This window comes from Lacerta agilis, chromosome 2 (assembly GCF_009819535.1).
Source record: "Lacerta agilis isolate rLacAgi1 chromosome 2, rLacAgi1.pri, whole genome shotgun sequence".
NCBI lineage: Eukaryota > Metazoa > Chordata > Lepidosauria > Squamata > Lacertidae > Lacerta > Lacerta agilis.
In genome coordinates this window covers 33,652,902-33,674,877 of record NC_046313.1, presented here as the reverse complement: position 1 = coordinate 33,674,877, position 21,976 = coordinate 33,652,902, and the positions used below count along the sequence as shown (strand labels likewise).

Here is a 21,976-nt window from a genome sequence, read left to right as displayed (position 1 = left end):
TGCTCTCCTATTGTGGCTTGAGCATATCTAAATTCCATGACATTTGTTCCCACAGTGTTGTGGGAGACAAGAGGCTACAAATACAATAAATGTGCCCTTTTTAATCACACAGGGTGCATGTTTCACAGTATTATTGAAGCAAAAGCATGATAACATCAATGCCTGCTGCTGCGTTAAACCACAACACATGTTCAGAAAGGCCATTACGTTAGGGTACTTTGAGAGCAACTTCATGTTATCAGCACATGGTGGTAACTGGGACTGGCAGGTCAGAACCACAGCTGGAGCAATGATAGGTGGGACAAGTAATTCGAGTTCTGTCCCCCATCCTTCTTCTGCTTTCCAGAAGATCAAATTTGAGACCAAGGAGGAAGCTGACAGCCACGGCCACCTCTTGAGCTGATTGTAAGTTAGATGGCCGGCAGGAGGGATGACTGAGGACAGAATGTGACTGGTGGGGCAGTGCCCCATTCACCCTAATGGAACAGTCTCCACTGGCATGCAGATTCTCAGGAATCCATCTGTGCTTTTGAAACTCCTGATTTCCTATTCAGGTGCCAGAAGCAGCCTGTTTCATTTTGTGCTACATTTCTTGGTTATTTTTTTAACAGACTGAAATAGAGGTAGTGAATCTTCAAAACCTAAGCATCAAGACAGGTTTATGCTAAGCCCCAACCATCCTTTTCAGCAAATACTTTCTGGAGGGACAGACTTTGGCAAAAAGTCTGGAAGCCAACAAAACACCCAACCCACAACGCAATAACCAGCCTCTCCCTTAATTCATAGGAGTACAGTATAGTACAAAAGCAGAGTTAAGTTCCCCACAATTTCTTTGGCTGTTAATAGAGGAACAGAAACCCCTGCGTTTTACTTAAGCTTTCTTAAGAATTCTTTTTATGTAATCACTTACTGTACTGTAAAATAATGCTTTAAATCTGACATTTAAATAAGTCAAATGAGGAAGAATGTCCTGAAATAAGAATAAGGAGCAGTGTAACAGATACAAAATACAAACACACTCTAATTTTTCAAGTCACAGGATTCCAAGGCTAATTTCATGATCTAGAGACAGGGCTTTTAAAAAGTTGGCTGATTTCTATACAGCTCCCATTTTACATTGCTGTGCCAGGAACCATACATACATAAAACTTAGCATGCTTAAAAAACAAAACTAAACTAAAAACAATATTTGTAATTTGAGAAGTCACTTGTCTCATTTTAACAGCCAACGGTAATCTTCAGGTAACTAGCCATGTGGTTCTCTGCATGTCAGCCTAACATTACACTAAAGCTGCAAATCCACACCCACTTACATAGGAGTAAGCCACAATGAACTCAGTGGGACTTACTTCTGAGCAGCCTGTATAGGATTCTGCTGCAAATAAAGGTTGTACTCAGGAAAGCACATAGGCAGCTTTAAAAGAGATGTAAATAAGGCCTCTGCTTTGCAAAGAACTTCTGTCTCACAGATAGTGTCGTCTTCTCCAAACTCTCAACAACCCTGCCAAGATCAAGTGCAGCCACAAGCCTAAGCATACTACGCTCAAGAAAAGTCTCATTATTTTTCGTTACGACAATCTTATAAAAGCCAAAACTACTATTAGCCAGCATTACAGAGGCAACAGACTTCAACAGAACTGAACTCCAAGCCAATATTTATGGTGCCTGCCAGTCAAAGCCATTTGCTGATTTTTTTAGCAACTCTTGACAAGAAAAGCTTGCATCCATCTTCAGCATCAATAAAACTGATTAAAATCTATGTAGACCAATCCTGCTTTACTGGTTTCTGGCTAGGCCACATTTCTCCCCTACTAGAGATAAGAATCAATATAGTTAGCATTGTGAACCTTGAAGTAAAGAAGCCCTTTGAATGTTTCCTAATTACTGTACATGCAACACTTTCCCTTTCTGAAATCTAACTCTACTGGAAAGGCTTTTGCTTGAAGGAAGAGAACAGCGCAAAGGAATCACCACCACCTTCTCTTTGTTTCCTTCTCAAAAAACATTCCTACTCCACCCTCATTGTTATCAAGCCCTGACCAACTTTGGCTGCAACTCCTCATCAGGACAAAGATGACGTTGTTTAGTGTGTTCACTTAATCTAGAACTGTGTTGCTATACACATATTTGCAGGACTGAGCTCAGGGAGTCTAGTTTTTAGAGTAAATCACTTAGTTGCATTACAGGGACATTTTATAAAGCACCCCTTCAGCCAGATTCTCAAGTTTTAAGTGTATATTTTTGAAATGTATCTGCTGCTCAGAGCTCAGTAGGTTATATATTCCAAGCTTGAACAAATCCATTAAACTGTTTGCATTCTTCATGCATGAAACCCATTTAAGCCAGCATTAAAAAGCTTGCTCTTGGTAGGTTTCGAAGATACAGTTATTTGTAAACTTGGTTTTGCCTTCCTTTTCAACAGGCTGAACATTTTCACTGCATATATGGGGGCTTCTAGGTATGATGCACAAATTATGTTTTACACAGCTAGAGTAGAACTCTACATATTTATTATTGCAAAGATGTTTGCAATATAGGCTAGTGGGCCAAGAACAAACAATGGCTTCAAAGTGAAGCCCAAAGCTTATGCATGAAACTGCTGAGAACTCTCATGTCTCCATCCTTCATAGACAAACCTCTGCCTTAAAACAGTAAGCAGAAGTACCAAAAATAGACATTATTTTGCTTTGGTGCCTAGTGATTTCTAACATCACTTTATTTTTTGAAGGTGGTTTCTTGGGGAGTGTTACAAGTCTTTACTTAGCAATAGCAAGTCTCACCCTAGCAAGTGTTCGCATTGTTTGTTGCCAGTCCATTCCCATGAGGAATTTGGGAGGCAGGGGAAGGAAGGCTGACCATTGTGTTAAGGAGATAATATTACCAGGCTAAGATTTCTCAAGGACTTCTGCACAAGGAAGAGGGTAAAGGTAAAGGGAACCCTGACCGTTAGGTCCAGTCGCGGACGACTCTGGGGTTGCGGCACTCATCTCGCTTTACTGGCCAAGGGAGCCGGCATACAGCTTCCGGGTCATGTGGCGAGCATGACTAAGCCACTTTTGGAGAATCAGAGCAGCGCAGGGAAACGCCGTTTACCTTCCCGCCAGAGCAGTACCTATTTATCTACTTGCACTTCGTGCTTTCAAATTGCTAGGTTGGCAGGAGCAGGGACCAAACAACAGGAGCTCACCCCATCGTGGGGATTCGAACCGCCAACCTTCTGATCAACAAGCCCTAGTCTCTGTGGTTTAACCCACAGCGCCACCCGAGGGTACTTAGTAGAATTTCCTAGATCTACGATACTGTTTCCTGAACCGAACCTTGTTTAAGCCCTTGTATAAATTAAGAAATAGCAGCTTCTTCAACATGTCCACAACCATGTACTTTTATCTGCAAACTTGCTAAAAGCATCAGCAGAACTTGACTGAACACATCTCTCTCATGTGCTCATCAGCACAATTTCTGTCCTTAAGATGCATGCTCAGGGTTGAGACATGTTGCCAACAAAACTGAAGTTCTATTAGCATGGTTGGGTTTTGTTCTGTTTTTTATAAATCCTGCTGGCTTCTCCTATGTTCATTTATGAAGCAACTTCCTACGAACACAAAAAGGATGGCTTCAGCTCTCTTTCTCACTTAACCAAACCTTAACTTCTTTTTCACCCCTAATCCCATGAGTTAAAGAAGTTAGGGTTTGGTTAAGTGAGAAAGAGAGCTGAAGCCATCCTTTTTGTGTTCGTGGGAAGTTGCTCAGTTAGGATGTTTAGAAAATAAAATATAATGGTGGTAAGATCTCCCACCCACCCACCCACCCACCCACCCAGATCTCAATATTGCTGCAGACAAGTTGTGCACAGACAAGTCACAGGAATGCCATTACAACTGAAGAGACATTTAAGGAGGAAAATCAGATTAAATACGTGCATTAATATCACCACTTAATACTGTCTTAATGTAGGAGTTCGTCCTGCTCCTCTAAGTGCTGACGTCTCTCCGAGTCACAGGTATAAACAGTGCCAACTTGAACTGATCTTCTTTACCAGTGTTTCAAATATATCTTGGCACTATAGTCAAAAGAAGCCGTTTTGCACAGCATGTTCTGGTGATCTGCTTAAAAGGCCATTGCCAACACCTTCAGGCTTGCTGTGCCTCCTACAACAAGTCTGTCGGAGTTCCTGCTAGGCTTCAGAGCAAGAGGTTTTTTAAAAGTTACAAATACGTATTTCACTCCTCCCAAAAGACATTGCTTATCTCAAGACTACACTAAGAAAAGATATGTGCAACATCTCAATCCCTAAACCATATGCTTCAGTGGCTTCAATTCAGACATCACATCAAACCATGGTATACCTAACCAAAGTCTGACAGCAAACCAGAGTCTGATATATTTTTAAAATACCATGGCTTTACAGCTGCCTGACTGCTTTTGTTTTTCATCTAATCTACCGTATTTTTTGCTCCATTAAGATGCACTTTTTTCCTCTTAAAAAGTAAGGGGAAACATCTGTGCATCTTATGGAGTGAATGGTGGTCCCTGGAGCTGAATTGCCCAGGGGCCAAAAGAGGATCATGCTTTTTATTTTACAAAGAGAAAAGGGGGTGTTGAAAGGACCCCGCTCAGCAGCTGATCAGCAAGAGATTGGGAGAGAGATAAGAGTCCTCGGCTCCCTTTCAGCCCCGCCCTCCTTTGTTGAATGTGCTGCAGAGGGAGGTTGTTTGTTTCCCCACCTACATGTGAGTGGCTGATTAGATTATCTGTCTGGAAACTGTAGAAAAGGCTCCCTTTCTTTTAGAAGCTGCAGAAATGTGAGTTGAACCCCATAAAAACAGAGCTTTTCCTCTTTGCTTTTCCCCCTTTGCAAAAAAACTGCAAAATTTTTAGCTGATCCTCAAAAAACAGGGTTTTTCCCTTTGCAAAAAAGCTGCAAAACTTTTAGCTAATCCTTTATCAACTCACATATCATGCTAAAACTATAGCTAAGTTTCATTAATCATGGTTTGGTGGTGATGGAAATGATCCCATGAACTGCCTAATCTAGATGAACAGACAGCAAGAAATACAGAACATACTGTTCTAATTTCCCTCAAGTTTTTGTTCCAGGTCACTTGCTGAAACTTTCCAACCATCATATCTAGGAGCAAATGTGAAAGGCCTGCATAAATTATTTGTAACTGGAAACTGCCTTACATAGCACCCACTTCAGAGCAAAGATCCCATGGCACTCAGTTTTTATTAACCAATGTTACCCACCCAAGCAATTGAGTAATTCATTAATATATTATAAACTGATACTTACAGCCATAATTAACTCAAAGGGCTTCTTATACACCCTCACGGGAGATTGGTATTTCTGCACCATGGTTGCACAGGGTTAGTACTATACAGATCTGGGAAAAGAGAACAAAAATAGCGGGAAATAAATGCATTTATTGTCACTAATTTAAACAGTAACCATGGAGACTTTTTGCATGTTCCTTTCCATCACCAAAATTCCACATCCTGATGACATATGCAAGAAGATTTTGAGGACTGAGAACTCAAGGTCAATAATTTCTACTGGTGGTGCTACTATCAGAATACGTTCACTGTTCACCACATGTTTAAAAAGGCAATAGCCAAGGTCATTACCATCATGGAATCTGAATAACTATACTAAGTCATAAATTAGTATCGTTTACATGGGCTAAAATATGTGTGTTTGGGGGAGGGGTACTTAATCTACTATTTTAAGCAACACATTTCTGGCTCAATTTATAATTTCACATTCAGAGGATGGCAGAACATCAGCAGAACACCCTGCACAGTTACTGATACAGACCAGGAACAGGCATTACATCATCAACCACAGGAAGTACAAAGCAATATTTGTACTACACGTGTTTTCACTTCAGCCATGGCATTTCAAGGTTGTGGTCCTCATGGTTTTACATAAGCTTGAATACACGAATAAATGCATTTGAAATAATCAGTCAAAAGGCAACAAAGAATGCAATCCTACACCCACATACTTCCAATCACGTCAGCAAGACTCCCTGTATTATACTTGTACGTGCCAGTTCCTTCACATAATGGCACCTGCACCCTGGGAGGTACCAGTTCTATATTTTTACTTAACTCCAAGAAGCTGAAAGTCAGAAAAGGATTTGTTCATCTCTATGGTGTAAGTTATGTTACTTGGCAAGTGGAAAATACAAAGCCTTATAACAGGTTTCTATGCTATGTGCTACTTAAGCATATATTCAAATAAGTTCCTCTGAAAAGGAAATTAGGGGGGGGGGTACCTTCCAAAAATCCAGTATGTTCTCATACTAAAACTAGCAGATCTATATAATGTAAACAATATATCCACAGACTCAACTACTTTAACTGGAAAATGTTGCAGGCAACTTCTTTTTAAAAATGGGACAAGGTATATTGAATATAATGGGAAAACTAGGAATAAGATTTTATTCTTACTTTCTCTACTGATTTTTCCCATTAAAGTGGCTCTGAACAACATCTGTTTTTAGCAAAAAGAAGTCATAGAAAGTATGGAAATTATTCAGTATACCTAGAATAAGATTTTTGAATTAATATCTAAGAGTGACACGTTGCCAAACTGTAAATAAAAAACTGACCTATTTTGAAATCTAAATGCAACAAGGGCTAATTACTGAAATTTAGCTCAGTCTTTCCCCAAGACTCTGGGCTGGTACCAATCATTTTAATAGACAGGAAATATTTTAAAGTAACAAAAAGAATGAATGATGAGTATTTCATTCTTATAAACACAATAAAGATGGTAAGTAGTAAAATAAATACCTTCCAGGCATACATTTTGTATATGTTTAGTTAATTTACTTCTGCACAAGCACACAGAAGCTGATGAAAAATACAATGCTCTACAGATAATTAATTGCCACTAGGGCACTTAGTAGGAACGCCCTTAAGGAATTCATGGGACTGAATATTACTGCCTGGTATGTATTAACAATCACACACACAAGAATGTACACAAATCTTGTGTACACAGCTAACATAAATGGGTGTTAGGAGGCCATTCTATTTATTATTTATTATTTGTCCCACACCCATCTGACTGGGTTGTTCCAGCCAGTCTGGGTGGCTAGGACCAGTTTCTACAGCTACAGAAAAAAAAAGAGTCTACAAACGGCTGCTTCTCCAAATTAGCTTCAGAATGCCAATGGAAGTTAACAGTCTCTTCCAGGATTCCAACAATCATTCTGTAAGCAGCTAAAGGGAAGAATGTTGGAGAAAGATCAACTCCCTGCAACACAGTGATCGGCTTGTCAGCAAGCCACCAAACCATTATTCTTAGGAAGCTAGAAAGACAAGAACTATGTGAAAAGAAACATTTGGTCACAGTATTTTTGACACATCTAAGCAGAAAAACCCAATCCAAATAATGATAAAGTACAGGCTTGAAACAGTTTTCTTTCCTCTTTCTCACCACACTTGCAGCCAGCTGCAAAGCAGTCGAAAGCAGAAACAAAGTCACCAAGTGTGACTAAGTTTGGGGTCTATTTATTCCGAATTCATCTACCACAGACTTGTAGAATTAAGAGACTTTAGTAAATTTAATAATCTCCTGTGCACTGAAGCCCCTTTCCAGCAACTGAAGTTGAAAAGGCAGGATTTAATGGGACAAATAACTTTCCCTAAACTTAAAAAAGAGGGGAAAGGGTTTAAGAACCACAGAAGAGAATCGGTGAGGAGGGAAGAAACTTCCCAAAGATTTGGCCACTATTCATCTGACCTATTTGAAGGTAGGTAGGCAGTTGTTTTAGGAGCCAGCTAGGGAACAACTGCCTAACTTCAGAATAGGCAAGCAGAATAATAGCATAGCGAACAGAAAGCCACAGTGGGGGGAGTGTGGTGGGGGCTGGATGAGAAAGAAAGAAAGTATTCTGGGGCAAAGCAAAGGGCACTCAAGTAAACAAAGCCTGAGTTGGGGGTTAATAAACTGAGAAGAAAATTAAAAGAGGAGGGAACAGCCGAGAGCTGCCAGGGGACAAAGGGGTGAGCCAAGGCATTTTAAGGACAAGCATGGGGAGAGATCAATGGGAAAGAAGCCAGAGAAAGACAGCAATGGCACATGCGGGAAAGCTGGAAGAGGGAATGTGAATGTGAATATGGGGAAGTGGTAGAGTCTGGGTACCAGAAAGTGGTGGGTGGAAGGGAAAAAGCAGGCAGGCAGATAGAGGAAAGGATTGCGGAGGTATGAGGTACGATGCACTGAGAATGCTGAGAGGCAGGTAGAAGTGGGAAGCCAGGGACAGGGAAATATTAATAACAATAATATTTATATCCCGCCCATCTGGCTGGGTTGTACCAGCCACTTTGGGGCAGAGAGATAAGGGGGGGGGGGAGAGAGAGAGAATCCTCAAAAGAGGCATATAGGCCAGAGGAAGGGAGGGAGGGAAGTCGGGGTGACGGGGGGAAGGAGCTGAGGAAGAGGGGCGACCCCGAGAGGGAAGGCGAGCCAGGTGTGGAAGCGACTCCGGAGTGGCTGGGCGAGGGTCTGGGCCGAGGAAAGCAGCTGAGAGTAGGCGAGGAGAGAAGGACCGAGAAGAGAAGGCGGCGGAGGAGGAAGAGGATGGGAGATTGCCAGATATGAAGAAGAAAAAGAGAGAAAAGGAGGCGCAGGGGGAGACCATATTCGTGGACGGGGGGGGGCAGCCGGGGGAGAGGAGCACTGAGGGTGGGAGTCAAAGGCAACGGGGGGGGGGGAGAAGGTGCTTAAAAGGGGAAGGGGAACCGAGGGGCAGCTAGTGGGGGGTGAAGGGGGCCTCCTCAGGGAGGGAGGGAGGGAGGGTGGGGAGAGCAGCCCGAGGAAGGCACTGTTCGGGATAGCGGCGAGGGAAGCAGCCGAGCGGATGAAGAGGACCGGAGGGAGGGAGGGAGAAGCCGAGCTTCGCCGCCGCCGCCGCCGCCGCGGGACCCACCTTCTTCTTCTATCGCCAAGGCCGGCTGGTCTCTTGTCTCATGTCGGCTCCCTGCTCGGCTCCCTCCTTCGGGTGTTGCTGCCCCCGCCGGTTCCGGAGGGGGGAAGAGGAGGAGGAGGAGGGAGGGGGGAACAGAGAGCGGAGACGGCCCGGCTCGTTGTTAGCCAGTGACGGAGCAGAGGAGGGGCCCGGCTGCCTTCCAACCCGTGCGCCTGCGCACTGTGAGGAGGCGAGAGGACGCTCCACCCCGCCCCTGCTCCTCCGTCTGCGCATGCTCTCAAGAGGCGGCGTCAGGCGGCTGCTCGCGCAGGTGTGTACAGTACGTGGAACGCTCAGAGCGAAGGCGCGCAGCTGTTTTTGCGCAGCGAGTGGGGTCGTTTCTACCGTGTTGCTGTGGCAGCTGATTGCTACAGAGAACGCCGCTGAATGGGCGCCATCGATCGAGCACGGCTTTCGTCCACCAGCAGAGCACACGGAACATGGTGCAATGGCACTTTTATCTGAATACCGTGGATCCAGCGAACCACAGCTGGGATTGTTTCGGACGGTTAAAACATTTCCCCCCCTTTTTTGAGATGGGACTACTGTACTCCGATCTGTTGGTATTGCTATTTCAACCCCCGCTCCTTCTCTCCTATTCATTCATAACTGAAAATCAGTAAAACTCAAATTAAAGCAGAGAGGTGGATTCCAAATTCCCATTGTCTGTGTCATCCTTACTTATTTGTGACTATCGTGTCACAGGCAGGTTGTCCACCCATACGACGTTTTATTTACACTCAAAAATGTGAAAGAACATAAAACATCGTAATTATGCGTGACACATCATACACAAAAAAACTCCCGTGTTCATTTGCACTGCGTATACAACATACCGATGTCGACGTGTTACTTTTAATTCATTTTAATGTGACACACAGTGCTGTACAATAATATGCCGTGCATAGTGTTATGGATGGGGTACTGAGCTGGATGATCTCTTTGGGTCCCTTTCAATTTGGGGGTTCTCTTAGAGTTAAATAGGTTGGACAAGTTTCGCTTGGCAGGTGTTATTTGTTACAGAAATTGAAGGCGGGTTGCTCTTAATTACTCTCCGTATCAGTGGCCAGCAAAGATTTCAAAGATCTGCCTCACCTGCCACACGTGTGTGTGTAAGTAATAGACCTGGGAAACTGAGTGGCTGCAGTGAACTTTGGGTGCCTACTGGAGGGATTTGATGTTATGCCTTCACCTACACTCCATCTGCGTATTTTCAAATAAACACCATTACAAAAGACCAGTAAGCCTCGTTTGACTTTATTCTAAAGGAAATAAAATCTAGGTAGGTGCTACCCCCACGAAACTCCTCACCACTTGTGGTGGTAAACAATATTATAATTCCATAATAAATTAGCGCAAGCTGGATTGTTTGGTTTTTAATGCCAGGATTCAGCCCTAGAGCATGTCAGTTTTTTAAAAATTAAAAGTGCCTCTGAGAACAGATCATTTTTGCCTCACCATTGAAAATCTGAGCTGATGGAAGTGAACTTCCATGTAAACTTCAGCACCTGTACTTGCTGTGTTTTTGCTTGTCTGTTCCAGCCCAGTGCTCTTTATCCCAAAGCCAAAATATCTGAGCCTGCCAGTCTAATGCGAGCAAACACTATTCTTATAAAACTGCAAGTTTCAGAATCTCATTACAGCATCCTTGGAACAGTAGAGAGTCTGCTGTTTTCAGAAAGACTTGTGGGAGTTAATCAGGCCCAAAACACAGCTCTTCAGGAGGCTGGTTTCTTTCTTACAGTGTCATAGGGCAGGAAGAGTTTTGCTTGTCTTAACATCCAATAACAGGCAAATTTGCATGGGCATGTCAATGTAATGCTACCGAACTATTCACTGGGCCAGATGCGTGGGAAGGAATGTCTCGGAGGCACATTCTGCAGGAAGTATTCTTATATTTGGATATTTTACTTATGTGCACTTGACTGGGGATTCTGGGACATGTTCTGGTGTTTGCAGTCTAAGCCTGGTGAACTTAGCTGTCAACTCATGAGAATGAACCCTAGAACACTCCCAGTGCACCAACTGGTTTTGTGTTTTGGAAGAGAAGCTTGAACCTGGTGAACAAGCTCTCTTTCAAGTTGCCCACCGTGTTACTGAGCTTCTAATTAAGCAACTTATGTTAAGCTTCTGCTCAAGTCCAGAGTTCCTAGGAATGCAGCTTGAAAGCCCAATGCCATATTTTAAGAATCGGTCTCTGTGCTGTTACTCAAGAAAACAACTGTAAACAGTTCTCATGCTTTTATGGGCGGAGTGGGGAAATCAGTATTTATATTATTGTTGAGTCATTTTTTGTTAGCCTCAGAGAAGGAGCGAGTTTTGTTTTGTTTTAATTAAATATTAGCCAATGTGTTTGTCTGTAACCAGAAAAGGGTGAGTGTAAACAGTGCAGACTTTGAAATCAAGCCATAATAATATTTTTCCAGACACAAACTTTTACTGTTTATTAATGGCCGTTGAGACAGAATCTGGCATGAGTTATTTAGGTTGTGACTCTCACATGGTTCCTTCTCACACTGCCAGAATTGGGGATTTGGTTTGTTGTTCTGTGCAGGAATTTCCTTAGTTATTTTTCCTTTCCCCCATCAGAGGTTCTCAAGCTACCGTTAACAAACTCTTCCTCCAGAGTAATGAATATTTAACTTGTTTTAATATATACATATGCTCCAGGATTACTCTTAAGAAAAGTTATTTACTACATTGCAGTCTCTTAATTTACCAACAAAAACCAAACAAACAAACAAACAAACAATTCCTGTGCCTTTAATAGCAGCTTAAAAACATAAGAACCACCCAGCTGGATCAGACCACAGTCTCTTCCCACAGTGGCCAGTTTATGAGATGCTCACAAGGAGGGCATGAGCACAGCAGTCTACTTGTGCTCGCTCCCCAGCACACAGCCACTGATACTGGAAGTAAGGTACATTCTTCATGTTATGAGTTTGGGGTGGGAGAGCAGGCTGTAGGCGAGATCCTTCTAACCCCTGGATTAGGTAGCCAGGCCACCTTCTTGTGTTGAAGAGACAGCCTAGAATATTGGCCATTGAGGGAAACAAAGGAAAGGGGCTCTGTGAGAGATGGCAGATGGATGGGGCCCCTTCCTCTAGCACATGGTTTGAAATACAAAAGACCAGAGTAGAAAGCGTGTGATGCAAGCCAGAATTTGTGAGAGTATTGTTTTATTTCTGTTTGAATCCAAGGCTTCCTGTGGGAGAAACAATACCATGTTGGGGTGTAAATGCTATAAACCCCTCCATTGTAGGTTCAGGTTGTATATATATGTAAATAAACCATATATCATAAAGACACCACAGTCTCTGCTGTGCCTAATTCCGAAAGGAAATACCCTGGGTGACCACCTGGAACCCCTGGAATCTCGCACCACTTGGAGACTGGGGTGGCGTGCAACAGTGGCCTTGCCTCTGAATTTATCCAAGCTCCTTTTAAAGCCAGCCAAAATCAGCAGATGAAACCTTTCATGATATTGGCATAAGCATCATCATCTGTTAACATCTGCAGATCAAGCTGTTGAAGGCAAATGAGCAGGGGCCTGTTAAAAAAGTTGGCGACATTACTAGGCTATGGACGTTATCAGAGAGCAATGTGAGAGGAATGAGGAATGGTGGAAATTTTCCAAGAGTAAGTTACTCTGTCTCTGATTGTTCAATAAATACTTTAATCTATAACTGATGCTTAATAAGCCACAGTATATATATGCAGTCCCAAACTCCCCTACTGATTGTATCCTTTTTATGAAATCACTTTAACTATGGTAGTTTCTAAAATTACTTTATCTTTCCTTATCTAAGATGTTGTAATGAAATGAACTAATTTCTGTATGAAGGATAATACAAAACGTTTTCAGCATTATACTGTAATGTATAATGATTTTTTTGGCATAAAAATACATGGCATTTTACTTTTCCTTATTCAGGTCAGGGGTTTATAGTTCTTTGTCTGGCCTGATTAAATTATTCCTGGGCCATATGTGGCATATTTAAAAGATCAGCTTGTGAATGGAGAGAGAGATTTTAAAAGAGAAGACATCTTTATAGATAGCATTTTAACAAAGCGCTAACATTTTTGTGTGTGCGAAGTATAAGGAAAGTAGTTTACCATTCATCACTATCTTAAATGTCCCTTCCCTGATTCTAAAGAAAAACATTTTGATTTAAATTTAACATGTTGCAATGAAACCTTTCCCGGCTCCCTCAAGAGTGCAAAGCGTTTTGTGAAAATAAACCCATATTAAGCAACTCTACTTGCAACACAGAATTAGCAACACAGATTCTCATTATGCAGTCATTTCCTGAAAGTAGGACACAAGCTTCTGAAAATGGGCACTTTTCCAAATCAGCAATTTCTGGATTGGCATCAGATAACCTCAGCACATTACATCATCTTGCTGTTGCGTATAAACCTCTCCAGCCAACACAAGGTACCTGTGGCTTCTCATTGGATGGTTGCTTGGACCGATTCCCTCCCTCCCTCCTTCCAGTTAAAAATTTGCTCTAGCTTCCTCTTTGCTGCAAATACCTGGAAGTGAGAGGAAAAAGAGTTTGCCTTAGGGTAGGGATGGGGAATGTCAGTCCAAGGGGCCAAATGGATCCCTCTAGGCTGGTCAAGTTTTGGTTGGAACTTTCACCAGGTGCCCCACTGCCCTGCTACCATCCTCATGTGTTTTTGCTTGGCTGGATAGGTCCTTGTACTCTGATAATGATTCTTTCCTGCAGAGATGGAAGTGTGTGTTTAGAAGCTAGCCTACTGCTCAAAACTAAAAATGACATTTGTTGCTCCTCACGCTTGTCTCTTGGGAAAATGTCCACTGACATGTCACCCTCAGGTGGTGGTCCAGAAAGCAATATGGACTTCTCAGGCTAAAAACGGTTCTGGGGCAGGCGGGGGCTTAATCTGTGCCAGATTTGATTCACTTATTGTCTCCCTCCCCTCACTAGCCTCTTTAGATGTTTCGGTAGGAAGGGTGCTCTAACCTTTGAAATTATCTTTTTCTATTCATTCAATGCTGTTATATCATTTTTCTTTACATGTGGCAACCAGAACTGTGCACAGGATTCCATATGTGGTTATGCTATGGATAAAATGGCAATACAATACCCGCCGTTTATGTTTTCAGTCTGTTTATAACACTAAACTTGCCTTTTCTTTTCCCTCAGCTTTTTGTACTATTTCTGCTTGGTCTTCGTTCATCTGCTCCCATTAAAATTATCATGGACAGATCAAATAAGTTCAGGTGCCAGCATTCTGCCTTCCCATCTTCCAAAGTCAATGTACTATTGCCCAAAGTTTATGCAAAACCAGAAGTGGCATGCATCTAAGCCCCAAGCCTCACTCATGGAGATTATGAAATAGGGTGAGGATGTGGCCACAACAACCTTGGCAAGTCAAACCCCTGTTTCCATCCTGCAAAGCTAACAAGCAATTCATGCCACGGCTTCCAAACAGATACAGAATTAAGTGCCATCACTCACCAGGTCTTAGGATTAATGAAGCCACAAAGCATCTTGCTGACATCATAGGAAATGGCACATACGCACAAATGGAGGCAGTTTTGATATAATTTAAATGAAATGTCAGTTCTATAAATGTAAGCCAAATTGGAATTTTGCCCAAATTTTGAAATTTGGTCAAAATAACAACTATACATGACGGATAACAGCAACAACTAGGGGAAAGAAAGACATAACATCTTACAAGGACAGGAATAAACACCACAGACAGAATAATTGCCATACACAGGAAGAACAAGGATATAGTTTGAGTTCCTCACTTGTAATTTTATAAATCATTTAATATGTCAACACGAATAGAAGTTATTAATATTGCAGTTGTTGTATAAGTGATTCTTATTATGACCAGAATGTAATTGAAATTAGTAAGTTTTTGCAATGCAGAAATAAGGAAAATAATCAAACCATCAAATCTAGTACGCGGGGCCCCACTTTATCTAAATTATATAATTCGGTATTGGAACAATTGGTGTTAATGACTGTATTATAAATTGGCATTGTTATAATGAGGCTATTATTGTAATAAAAATTATTACAAAAAAATAACAACTATAAAAAACACACCCCTCAATGTTACATTTAGTGTTGTTGTTGTTTTTACTATGGAACGTTTGGAATCAAAGTTTGAGAGATACTAAGCATTACTAAGTGTTATATCTCAAGTTGCAGGAGTTTTTACCACCCCACATCCCAAAAATCACATGGGTGGAATGGGAGGACTATGGTGCATAGCAGAATGGATTGAAATAACATTGCTGCATAAAAATGAATGAATTTAGAATGACAGATCCAGACAAAACAGCTTGCATGGAAGCATCCACCATTTGGTTCTTTCATCACCAACAGCAAACATCTCTCTAATTGTCATATGTTGGCAGATGACAAGAGCTAGGAGAACAAAGGTGGGGGGATGCAGAATAAGATCAAGATTTCAACATTTTTCTGAAGTTATATAAAGGAGGGGGGTAGAATGCTTTCCTGTCTTGAATTCTAACAGGGATTAACAATACAAACATTCCACGTTGCTTTACTGACAAATACATCCCTTTAGTTCAGTGGTCTGGGTTCAGCAAGTTTCTATGAAATGCACAAGAGAGCGCTCTCTCTCTCTCTCTCTCTCTCTCTCTCTCTCTCACACACACACACACCTTTTACTGGTTGATAATGAAAACTTCTGGGATATAAAGAAATGTGTTCTGCAAACTGCAATTGGAGGGGCCTTCTGAGAAGAGACAGAGGCCGAATGAATTATTGGAAGGATGTGAGACCCCGTGCCACTCCCAAACAAAAGTTTGACTGAATGTTTGCAACTGTGGATGAGGCCCAGTAGTGTGTGTTGCCCCCAGAAGGTACATCAACATCACTTAGCTTAAAGTAAATCATCAGAGGCTGTAGGAAAATACCTGACTTTTTTGTCAGTCACCTTTTGTGATTGTTCCGGTGGAATACAATGATCTTGTGAGCAACTCATGCAAGGTTTTCCAAGCCTCAGGCTTCTCAGAAACTGGGGCGGGAAGCCCCTCCACTTCATGTGTGACCAAAAGAGAGACAGAAAGAACCATCTGAACTGAATCCTAACTCATTGAGTCTGAAACAGAATGGGATATGGTCACGCGAGGGGAAACAGCTGTAAAATTTCCACTTAAAAACTTCCTGCCCAAAACTCCTTCTAATAAACCATTAGCAGCTCAGCCATAAAAAGAGGAAAGAGTCACACAGAGAATAGCTGAAGGATATAACATTTATAAATTATGTACATGAAATAAATGTGCATGTTATGCTCATTTTTCCATTGTTGAGTTTGCTTCTTTTAATTGCGGGGAGAACAAAGGCAGTTCACCCGAGCACTGGAAAGCATACTTCCCTGAGCACCACAGACCACATATTGACCTTTGAGAGCCCCTCAGGAATGCCTCACACTTCTCAAACTATGACGACTGAGAAAAAGACAGCCAAGATGGTCAAGAAACTAGTGATATCACGCTCATAGGTTGTCTGTGCTTCTGTGGAAAACATATCTATTATTATCAAGACATTTCTAGCAGGCTCAAAGCAAAGGCAGCCATCGGGGTGGGCGGAAAGATATTAAAGTTTTTATGTTTCTTTTTAAACAAAACCTTTGCCTTCCAGTATGTTCGTTATCTTTGTATCCAGCTTTCCGAGGGCAGGCAAATTCAAGGTGGGTTACAAGAAGCATGTTCACCAGCATAATTTGCTGCTGCTGAGACTTCCTTTTGTGCCAGGAAGCAAAATAATCACATTCCCTTTCAGAAACTGCTCAAGAAAATTGGCAGGCAGTTAATGGAAAGGTGGCTGCTGTTTATTTTGCTCCTTACCTCAGTCCTGAAGATTTCTCTGGTTTACAAGCCCAGATGGAAAGTTACCAGCCAACGCACTGAAAGCAACATACACATTAGTGGCTTAAAACACTGTGAGGTAATTTCCCCTCTGCTGCATTTCAAGGGATATTTTTACCTTGCTGTCCAGACCAGGGAGGGGGTGGGGATGTCTTTACCCGATGCACGTTACCCAATTTGTTTCCCTGCACACTCACACACCCAAACTCCAAAAAAAGCTGTCATCTGCGCACACAGCAATGGATATATGAAATGTACACACCTCAGCTCAACTGCAGCTGACTTTTTCAAATCAGATGGAGACTGCTTTAAGAGGAAATGCATCAAATGGGTAATACTCAAGAAACTATAGGATACAAATGGATTGCGCCGAATGTCATGTATACTCAGCTTCAAACACAAGTGGCGAGAAGGTGATGAAGCTGGAGTAAGTGGTAATGTGGATGCAGCCAGATGCAAAAACATCACCGGTGTCAAAAGTGCAGTTGCTGGAAGTTCAGAGACGCTCGCTCAGTAAGAAAAAAATAAAAAATTAAGAATGATTGTGTCCTGGAAAGGATGCATGCTGGAGAAATATGGTAGATACCAGTAATTGCAACTACTACGCACACACAAGCCTGAGTTCTAAAATTAGAATTTCCAATTCATGAAAGAGATCCTAGAGTCACTGAAGGTGATCTTAGCACAAATATTAACTCAGGATGCTGCAACTGGAGAGCAGTATCAAACAACGAAGGAATACAGAGAGTAGAACCTCATCAAGCACAACCCTGAATATGAAATAAGAGAATATTGTACACTAAATCTCTCAATGCAACATGTACTAGAACTCAGAACAATGCGAGCTTAAAGAATATACATATATATTCAGTCTCAGATCAACCTTGAAGAGGTATAAACCATTTTACACATCACTATTCAATGTCACATGGGATGCGGGTGGCGCTGTGGGTTAAACCACAGAGCCTAGGGCTTGCAGGTCAGAAGGTTGGCGGTTCGAATCCCCACGACGGGGTGGGCTCTCGTTGCTTGGTCCCTGCTTCTGCCAACCTAGCAGTTCAAAAGCATGTCAAAGTGCAAGTAGATAAATAGGTACCGGTCCTGCGGGAAGGTAAATGGCATTTCCGTGCGCTGCTCTGGTTCGCCAGAAGTGGCTTTGTCATGCTGGCCACATGACCCGGAAGCTGTACGCCGGCTCCCTTGGCCAATAAAGCGAGATGAGCGCTGCAACCCCAGAGTCGTCTGCGACTGGACCTAATGGTCAGGGGTCCCTTTACCTTTATTCAATGTCACCAGGTTCAAGGGTTCACTGCAGTGCATTGATTCTCTGTGTTAAATCTTGTAGTTGAGAAACTGTGCATGTGGACTCCGAGAATCAGAGAGCAAATGGAAATGTTAGGAATTATTGGGAAGTAGCCAATGCCCTTGAATCAGGTCTCGCCTGTTGCTGTTTTATCTCCAGGGGTACATTCCAGTTATGCCACATGTTCCTATTGCAGAGTCTAGCTGAGTAAGAAGTGGAAAGTGTTTGCCATAGATGGCAATGACTAGGGCCAGTGCTTATTATACGAAGCAAAGCAGCTTCACCACCATGCACAGTACTCAGGTTAAGGGGCCTGTATGGTGCTTCTGCATTTAGTCTTTATTTTGAATTGGTTAGCAACATTTGCTCATTTTAAAAAATGCATTGGGGTGCAGGGAGGAGGAGAGGAATGAGGCTGGAAGAAGCTTTGCTAACTTCACACTTTTTAAATTCTGCTGACAACGGCACTCTTTGAAGCAGCAAATGGCCTTGGTCAGATTTTTGGCAAGCAAACAAATCCACTTTCTAACGAAATCTACAGCAAGTGGAATTTAGGTCACTGCACAGCTGTGTTAAGTTTATTCCCAGTAGCTCTTTAAATATTTAAGAAATGGCTGTCCAATTATGTCACTGTTAAAACAAAAACAGTTTAAAAGAAAAGAAAAAAAAACAGGCAGTGCGCTCATTCAAATATTTCCAGGACTAGCGTTTCCCCTTTCATCTACAATTCTATGGTTCTATGTTTTCTAACGTTGGAATACAACAAATAATTTCTGGTTTCTCATAGTACCTTGTTATGTCAACCTGGCTGTGACAGTAAACAAGAGATACAGGTTGAACTCACGTCACGTCCAAAGGATTCCACCTTCCCCTCGTGTTGCCTGTTTTAAATAAAACGTTGCTATACTGCTTTGCCAAGTTATTCAGATGAGTTTATAACATTAAGAGTAAAATAATAAAAGCAATAGAACTAGCTTCCATATTCTTAGGCAAGGCTGTGGTACCCACAACAGATCAGAAACAGGAGCATAGCCAGGATTTATGTTAAGGGGAGCAGGCTTTATGTTAAGGGGGGCAAAACTTCAGTCAGTTAAGTATTTTTATTGATTTTTATTGATTTAGGAGGGCAGCTGTTGTCGTCTCCACTTGGCTCCCCACCCATGATCAAAAACTTCATTATATTAACAGGCTAAAGCTGCATTTAGACCAGCTGATCTATTTCCAGGGCAAGGAGAAGGAAAGTTTTTCCTTTATCACTTCTTGACTTAAGACTTTTGTTTGTGCTGTTTTTGTGCTTCACACACTACTGGCAGGAGCCTGGAGCTAGGGTGGGACTCTATCCCATGCATCACAATGGGCTAATTTATTTGAGCACATACAAAACAGCGCATTGCTCTGTTTTTAAAGAACACGGGGTGGCAAGATTGCATGTTTAGACATATTCTTCAGTGTTAAGGTGACTGGTTTATTATTACCACTGTAGTTTGGAATATCAGGAGCTCAGAAAGCTGCCTTATTAAGTCACACTATCAGTCCATCTAAATAGTATGGTCTATGGCAGGGGTGCAGCACTTCAAGTCCTGGGGCAGAATGTGGCTTTCCAAGCCTATCTTTCTCCTCCCCATGCAATGTTGCTGAACACCCAGTGCTATGCCTTCCTTTATAACTGCTTCTGCCTGGCTGGAAGATGCCACTGAAGTATGATAGTGCCCATTGTTTGCCTAGATGTAGAGGTGCATGTGTAGAAACCTGACTTTTGCATGGGCTGGATTTTAGCCTACTGTACAAATGAGTCACATCTGTCGTTCCACTCACTTTTGCCTCTGGCCCCGCCCACCAATGGCATGCATCCCTACATGGTTGTCTCCACAGCAATGTGGTCTTCAGGCTGAAAAAGGTTTCCCACCCCTGGTCTACAATGACCAGGGTTTCAGGCATTGCCAGTCCTAGTGGAGATGGTAGGGAATGAACCTGGAGCCTTCTGCATGCAGAACAGATGCCATACCACCACTGAGCTGCAGGAGGGATGAGCAAATTGTTTTTCCAGTCTTAAATCCAGTTCTTCACATTTCCAGATCAGTTTGCAATTTTTAGGGGAGAAAGTCCCCATGAAAATCCACCATCACTTTAGTGCAGCTTTCTCATTTTTGTATGCAAATTTGCCTACTCTGCACATTTTTGCAAAGCAATCTTTCCTAGCAGAATGCATATCTGTATGTTATTTTCACTAATATATGGATTTCTGTGAACGCTTTCCCCTAGCATAATGCATTTTTGCACCCATTACTTGGCTGGAGAACAGCGTTGCAAAATTGGAAGAAAGGTGAATTTCAAACGATGGCTGTGATTTGGTTTGCATATTAAGTTTTGGAACATGTGAATTAGCTAGGTTTGCCTTTAAATGGGAAGTGAATCAAGTTTCTCCCTATCCCTATGCTACTGCCCTTCCTCATGTTACCCCCTTGCTGTGCTGCTAGGGTAATGGTGAGAAGCCCTAAGACACATTGTGTGTTGCCCCTAGCAGAAACAGAGGCTATGCTGGGAAGGACCAATCAAGGCCTTATCATTTTATGCCATCTCACATCCATAGGCACCCCTCCAAGAACTTCATTTTGTGCTGTAAGCACAATTAGACTCTAGTGAGAGCTCTAGAAGTTGGCACGGAACATGTGCCCATGTTCTCAGGTCCTTTAAAATTCCTGAAGCACAGATGAGCCCATGCTCCTAACAAATGAATGAAAAAGACTAGGATACATGTACTGACAAAAGCACTTTATCATGACAGAGGCTGGAGTTAAGTCATTCAATATTCTTTCCTCTTTCAAATCCCCCTACAAGACCCATTCCTCTCTGACAAAGAAGAAAATGCAGCTTCCTCGTATCTCTTCCCCCTCCACTGCCATTTGACTCACCTCCTTTCATAAGCTTGCAGCTGTGTATTGTGCATCTCCTCCCCCAATTTCCTATTTTATCTGTCTGATGTAGACTATATACTTGGCACAAACATTCAAGGCGAGATAGAATTACAACGGAACATGCAGGAAAGCAGTACAGGCCTATTCACAGTTCCAGGAAATCAACACCTCCCATATTAACGACGGGTCTTAAAGACAGTTTCTTAAAGACAAACAAATTTAGCTGAAGAACTGGGAAAATAAAAGCACTCTTATTTCTAAAAAGGACAGGGAAGCAACAAGTAGCCACCTACCCACCTAGACTGCTAAAGAACCACCTCCACTCATCGCTCTTCCACAATCCATGGTCACCAAGCTGGACCCCAAGGTGGCATTCAGGCTTCATCTCTTAAAGGCAGGCAAGGTGATCCTTGTAATATATGGCTATGCTCATCCTGGCCTGGCCACTTCCAAATGGAAAAAAAATGTACATGAACCAATCTCTTTTAGAAGTGTGTATTCATTTGTTTATGAGCAGTTGCATGGAACCATGTGACCTTAGTAATATGAAGACTTGCCCTAACTTCCACTATTTCTAAATTACAAACTGTCATTACAGGTGAAAATCTATGCAAAGTAGTGCTACAGTGTTATGATGTGATTTAGCTTCCTCCTATGCAAAAACTCCTATGTGAGTTTGCACAAGTAACCTAGGCGATAACCAGTGCTATTTTTCCAGAAAAAGATGGTGCCGGAACTCACCATGAAAACCTCTCTTGTCTTGTTATAATGGTAATGGCGCCATCTGAGTTCCGGCTTAAAAAAAAAAAAAAAAAGCCCTGACAATAACTATAAAGGTAAAGGGACCCCTGACCATTAGGTCCAGTCGCAGCCGACTCTGGGGTTGTGGCAC

At 42.2% G+C, this 21,976-nt stretch overlaps 1 protein-coding gene across 4 annotated transcripts in view; it reads right to left on the bottom strand.

The window, feature by feature from the left end:
• The window catches only part of SEC14L1 (SEC14 like lipid binding 1), a 56,555-nt gene that overhangs the window by 26,519 nt on the left and 8,060 nt on the right, over positions 1-21,976 (bottom strand). For 2 of the 4 annotated variants that reach the window (XM_033139433.1, XM_033139436.1), the window contains exons 1-2: positions 8,943-9,160; positions 5,294-5,387 (exon numbers count right to left, since the gene is read on the bottom strand). In XM_033139433.1, the coding sequence (XP_032995324.1) occupies positions 5,294-5,356 (63 nt within the window). In that variant the 5' untranslated portion in view covers positions 5,357-5,387; positions 8,943-9,160. Of the gene's footprint in view, positions 1-5,293; positions 5,388-8,942; positions 9,161-21,976 lie in introns of those variants that run through there. The other 2 variants (XM_033139434.1, XM_033139435.1) reach the window with 2 other exon arrangements.